Source organism: Plecotus auritus (assembly GCF_963455305.1).
Source record: "Plecotus auritus genome assembly, chromosome: 2".
NCBI classification, from domain to species: Eukaryota; Metazoa; Chordata; class Mammalia; order Chiroptera; family Vespertilionidae; genus Plecotus; species Plecotus auritus.
In genome coordinates, this window is record NC_137771.1 from 106,102,685 (window position 1) to 106,109,117 (window position 6,433).

Genomic DNA, 6,433 nt, shown 5'->3' on the forward strand with positions numbered 1-6,433 from the left:
AAGGTCCCAGGTTCGATTCCAGTCAAGGGCATATACCTTGATTGCGGGCACATCCCCAGTAGGAGGTGTGCAGGAGGCAGCTGATCAATGTTTCTCTCTCATCGATGTTTCTAACTATCCCTCTCCCTTGCTCTCTGTAAAAAAATCAATAAAATATATTAAAAAAAAAAAAAGAAGAATCAGGAACCTGTCACATAACCAGCAATGCTGAGTGTAATTGGAGTGATTCAATTAGTCTGGCAAATTAGCCGCAGGTGTCCTCAAACTATGGCCTGCGGGCCACATGCGGCCCGCCGAGGACATTTATCCGGCCCGCCGGGTGCCGCTGCCTGTCCTGCTTAGCAGCCGACTCGTCCCGGGCCCGGGCCCGCAGTGCGCATAGGAATTTGTTCATAGTTTTTTTTTTTTTTAAACTATAGTCCGGCCCTCCAACCGTCTGAGGGACAGCGAACTGGCCCCCTGTTTAAAAAGTTTGAGGACCCCTGAGCCAGAGACTGTAAGTTCCTGAATGGGGTAGAACTGGAAGCGTCCTATGTCCTATGGGATCTTGCTCAACTCAGACCCATCACACTACAGGACATCACAGACAGCAGGTTCCTCTCTGAGGCTTAGACTAAAACATAGGCAGTTTAGACTAGATGATCTATATGGTTCCTCTGGCCCTAAAACTGTCCAATTATTTGATGCTGTAAAATCAAGAAACAGGAAGACAAAACTGTTTCTTGGCTCGGGCATGTGATTTCAGTAAATTTGGAGCTTGACCTCAAATTCTACGGATAAGCAAAAGTAACTCCAAGGTTCAGGAGAGTTTACGCTTTCTTTGTGTTTCATCACAGAGACTTAACAATGAACTCCTTGGATGCAGGGGATATTTCCTCCCAGGTTTAGATTACTGTAGACATACAGCTTGTCTGCATGCCAACTAAATCAGCGATTTTCAACCAGTGTGCCAAAAGAAGTTTTAAAACATGCAATATGTGACTCTTTAGTCAGGGGCAATGACTTATTTTCCCTTAGATTGTTAAATAAATTTAAAAAATGACAACAGCAAATACAACAATAGCCATCTGGTGTGAATCAAAATTATATCTATTTTTTAAATATATTTTATTGATTTTTCAGAGAGAGAAAGGGAGAAGGATAGGGAGTTGGAAACATCGATGGGAGAGAAACATCGATCAGCTGCCTCCTGCACACCTCCCACTGGGGATGTGCCTGCAACCAAGGTACATGCCCTTGACCGGAATCGAACCCGGGACCCTTCAGTCCGCAGGCCGACGCTCTATCCACTGAGCCAAACCGGTTACGGCCAAAATTATATCTATTTTTTTATCAGATTGGCAAAAATATATATATTTTTGGTGTGCATAGCAGAATTTTAGTAATTAGTTTATGTGTACTATGAGATGAAAAAGGTGGAAAATCACTGAACTAAACAATAGATGATAAAACTAGGAACAGCACTACTAAAAATAAAGAAAGCATTTTCAGTACTTCACTGATGGAAGATTTTCCTGGGAAGGGGAAATCATAACCACCAAACACCCGAGGAGACACGTAGAATGAGCAGTCACACATTTGCAATAAAAACTATGGATCAGATGCAAAACACGTTATAGCTCAGTTAAAGCTTTTCTGATGCGCCAGAGATTAAGTCCGTTATTTTTTCCCCTCCCTCCTAAGAAGCTATAACAAGTAAATTAAAATAACCCTAGTGTATCTGCTCCATTCAGAATAAAATGCAGTTAGAAAACACATACAAAAAAGATTGTTACTTCGCGGGGAGGGGGGTTTACAGTTAAAGAAGCTCAGAGGACGTAGCATACAAATACATCCAAAAGGACTCCTATGAAGCCAGCTGTTTTTAATAACCAGCTTCCTCTTTCTCACCAATATATTAAGAGAACAGACAACTTCAACCAGAGAGTGAGCATGTATCTCCTGTAAGCCATGAACAGCTAAACTTCCCACACAAGACAAAGCCCTAGACAGGGATATAGAAAACTTAAAGCTAAAGATCAGCCTCTGACAGCCAGCCAGAAACAAGACCCAGCAGGCACAGAAGACACTAAACCCAAAATGCAATTGGCTGACATAGCATGTCCTTATTTTAGGAGTCCAACTTACAGAAAAATAAAAAGGTAAGGAAGAACGCTGCTCTGGGCACCATACTTGCACAGACGAATATTCAAACAAACTTAAAATACACACACACTTCTCTGTAATGTGATCCCACCTTTTTAAGCCACAACACAGACCCAGCTTTGAGACTCTGAAAGAAAGGGAGGAGCAAAGGTGTACCATGGGGGGTGGGGGGTGGGGTGAGCCAGACAGGGGACTACCTCCTCCTTTTCACCTCTAGCAAGGCCCATCTTGGTGGGGGCCTCAGTCACACCAAAGGTTGTCTCCACCCTACTAGTAGTAGAAGCCAAATTATTCCCCATCTGCTGGATGAAAGGGCTGGACCACATCACCCTGCCCAGCCAGGAGCCTAGCCAGGTCTCCCTGATGTGGGGAGGAGGAACAGGGCCCTCTAGTTTAATTAGTATCACATCCCCCACAATGAGTGTAGAATCCCTGAATTCCCCTGAGAAGCCAGGATAGGAGGTGTCTGAGCTTGAGGCATCATGTCTAACTCCACTCTGAGAAACTTGGGCGTGAGTCTGGTGTCTCATTTCTCGTCTGTCAAACAGATCCCTAGTATTTCCTCCAAAGAATCTTTCATAACAGGTTTATGTTCTTCCCAAAGATGCTGCAGGGATATAATTTTACTCCCACATACGCCTTCCACACTTCTCCACAAACCTAATTCCCACACCACTGTGGTGCCAGGTATGAGTACCCCATCACTAGGCTTGGCAGGGCCTTGTCCACCTGCTCCCTGGAGTACAGAACAAGAACACTACAGGACGCCAATCACGGCCCAGACGCTCGGGCACATTCCACTCCCTACGGAAGTCCTGAGAACCCCTGTCCGGAGTCAGGACGACTGGGTGGAGCCCCTGCTCCCGAGGAACCCACAAAAAAGCAGGTCACTGCCCGTCAGGCCTAGGCCGCCCTGGCGCAGAGGCCCAACGGCGCCGCCTTACGCAGTGGCGGCCCCCCCGGCGTGCACGCCGCCAGGTCAGGCCGCCGCACGCGGGCCTGGAAGAAGCGCCCCGGCCCGCCAAACCCGCTCGTGCCACCTCTCCCGCGCAGCGCACCAGCAGCGCCAGCCCGCCTCCAGTCCGGGGCCGCGGCCGCGCCTCACCAGCGGTAGCAGCCCTCCGAGGCCTCCAACGTGAAGTTCACGCGCGTGGCTCGCGTGAAGGGCAGCAGCACTTTGGGGATGTTGAGCTTGGCCGCTGCGGCGGGGCGCAGCGTCAGCAGCACTGCGAGCGCGAGCAGCAGCTGCAGCAGGCTCCGAGCCCGCGCCGCTGTCCGGCCCGGCTTCACCTTCCGCGACCCGGCTGCCCGCGCCGCCATCCTCGTTCGCTTCACCTCCAGCGACCCGATCGTCCTCGCGCTCCCCCTCGCGCCCGAAGTCCCCGCCCGCGCGCCTGGCCAGCAGGTGATAAGCGCGGGAGCGAGAGGGGCGGGGCGGGGCAGCGCGGGAACTAAAGGGGCCGAGCTCACTGCGACCCCTCTCACAGCCACGCGGGGCGGAGGGAGGGGCTGGGGGGCGCGCCCCAGGCCACGCAGTCGGGGGTATGAGATGGTGCGCGCTCTCAGGGACAAAATGACGGGAGGAAGGGGGAGGGGGAGGAGGAGGGGTGGGAAAAGAGGAAAGATGCGGCGCATGCCCGTGCTACCATAGGGAGAAGCGTACGGGTGCGCGCCTCGTGGGAGAGCCTGAAGGCGCGCGCCTGCGGGACACCTTGGACGACGCGGGAAGCCCTGAGCATTTTCTGGCTCCAAGGTTCACAGCCTGTGGTTTCAACTCTATGGCGGTACTTAGCACGTCAATGTGGTTTACCCAAAGGGCAGATTAAGGGCGTCAGCACTCCTAGAGCACACTCTTACCCTCACCCCGCCCCCAGAGAAAGAGAGAAAGTTCAGCATCACTGAATTCATCTGCATGCAAAAATCCTAGCTTTTAAATTCAATGTACTTTTTGTCCTCTGTGGTTTGTAGTTCTTGTCATGAATTGTGTGAAGGTGGGTTCAGCAAGCACCAGGTGCACCAGCATTTCTAAAATGTTAATCTGCAGCAGGGAGGGTTCAGCCTAGTGGGAGATCAGGAAGGGAACAGGGTGAGCTTGCACAGGCCCAACTTGTGTAAAGCATCCATAAAGTGTGCTCTGACTTGTAACCAGGAAGGCACAAAATGATGCCACCACCTGACAAGGAAGAAGAAACTGGATTTCAATCATGCTGGGGAAGGGTTCTTGGAGAAGGTGGCCCTGGCACTGGGCATAGACACCTCACTGGACTTCAGAGAGGCCCAGATGGGTCTAAGCCTACCCCTCAGGAGTCATTGGGCTTGTGGATGGTGATGAGGGGTGTCTTGGGGTCACTCTCAAAGCCTGAAGTCCCCAGACCAGGGAATGTGTGGGTTGGGGGAACCTCTAAATATCCCAGTACTGGGAGGTCTTCCCTGGGTGGAACCAGGTGCTCTGGGAGGGGGAGTTCCAATGGTTTATTTTCTCTGAAGAAACAGAGAGTTGAATTGAAAGCATCCAGCCCCAGAGAGGTCTCTGTGAGGAAATCTTTGTGTTCTTGTTTGCACATTTTATTGATTCATTTTACAGTCAGAATGCTTAAAGTAACAAGGCTCGAAGGGGCTCCTAGTCAAAGTGATTCCCCCTGACTGTCCCATCGCCCAGTACCTTCTGGTAAGCAGTGTTTTCTGCTTGAGTACACTTCCAGAGAAAGTTTATGCATATACAAACATGTACATTTAAAAATCAAGATATAACTCATTATATTCCTGTTCTGCCCACTTAAATTGGCAAACCAAGAGCCTCTCCAGGCAGGTAAATAAATAAAAGGGACTAGGCAGTGTTATATTGTAAATCAGAAGACACCTTAATCAATAAGCCAAATTTATTTGAAGTCCTTTTCATTTCGCTAGCGCTAGTGGGCCCAGAGGAAATCTTGCTTCTCAAATTCTGGGCCTAATATGGTGGAAGTCTTTCCTATTTATATGTTTTTCAGCTCTTTGTTTTCCAAATTTGGAATGAGACTTCTGGACTTTCTGAGAAAAAGTCCTGTGTGCTGGCACAGGGCTGTGAGACCATATCTCTCAAGGCCTGGCCTGGCGCCAGCACTGACAAGTCTGTCTGGGGCATAGTTTATGGCCTCTCTGGAATGGGGAGTAGTCTTATTTTTTCCTATTATTTAAGCATGCAAACGTTTACAAAAGCCAGAATAGCAGGGTTAAATTTTAAACAGCAGTTTTTACCCAAGATGGAGGTTACTATGCTTCATTCCCCACTGGTTTTATGTACATGAGTCAATCATTGACTCTTGGTCATTGTCAGGGAGAGAGTTATATTGACCCCTGAGGACTATAATCTTAATTTTCTGCTGAATAAAGTCAGTAAGCCAGTTCATAAGGGCCAGGAGTAATCTTTAGAGCCGTGGTTCTCAACCTTTCTAATGCCACAACCCTTTAATACAGTTCCTCATGTTGTGGTGACCCCCGACCATAAAATTATTTTCGTTGCTACTTCATAACTGTAATTTTGCTACTGTTAATGAATCGTAATGTAAATACCTGTGTTTTCCGATGGTCTTAGGCGACCCTGCTAGCAGTTCTCAACCTGTGGGTCATGACCCACAGGTTGAGAACCGCTACTGTAGAGCCTAACACCACAGGAAAACACAGATATGAAGTAGCAACGAAAATAATTTTATGGTCGGGGGTCACCACAACATGAGGAACTGTATTAAAGGGTCGTGGCATTAGAAAGGCTGAGAACCACTGCTTTAGAGGGTCCAAAGCGTCCTAGATTCTCAATTCTGCCTGGACTGCCTTAAGCCCTTGTGATGAAGCCACATCGGGATCCTGTCAACCTTCACTGCTGTGGGGGTGGTCAAGATGATGGTGTGTGGTCCTTTCCAGGTAGAAGTCAGTCCTTGGGTGGCAAATTTCTTTATCTAAACAGAGTCACCAGGGCGTAAGGGACAGACTGGATCAGAAGTTGGTACAGGCAAAGTGTCTTGGACATGCTCCTGGACTGCTTTCTGGGTAGACTATAAAGCCTGTAAGAACTTGAGTAAAGATTGGTTATGGATTTCAGCTTTTCTAGATTGGGTTTCTGTGTAAGCTGGTGAGGTGGGTAGGTCAGGGTCTGCAAGAGTCACTAGAATCTGGAGAGGCCCCACTGGTTTTAGGGCAGCCTCCCTGGCTGCTTAGTAGCGGCTGCTACTGCTCGGAGGCAGGCAGGCTTCCTAGACGCAATAGGGTCAAGTCTTCTGGACAAGTAGGCTACTGGCCTTTTCTAGGGGCT

The 6,433-nt window shown here is 49.1% G+C and overlaps 1 protein-coding gene across 3 annotated transcripts in view; it reads right to left on the reverse strand.

The window, feature by feature from the left end:
- The window catches only part of NUP210 (nucleoporin 210), a gene marked incomplete at its 5' end in the record, with an annotated part of 129,619 nt that extends 126,123 nt beyond the window's left edge, over positions 1-3,496 (reverse strand). For 2 of the 3 annotated variants that reach the window (XM_080654585.1, XM_080654583.1), the window contains one exon: positions 3,251-3,465. In XM_080654585.1, coding sequence (XP_080510711.1) covers positions 3,251-3,465 — 215 coding nt within the window. Of the gene's footprint in view, positions 1-3,250 lie in introns of all 3 variants that reach the window. The other variant, XM_080654584.1, reaches the window with a different exon arrangement.
- Positions 3,497-6,433: the final 2,937 nt, after the last annotated feature.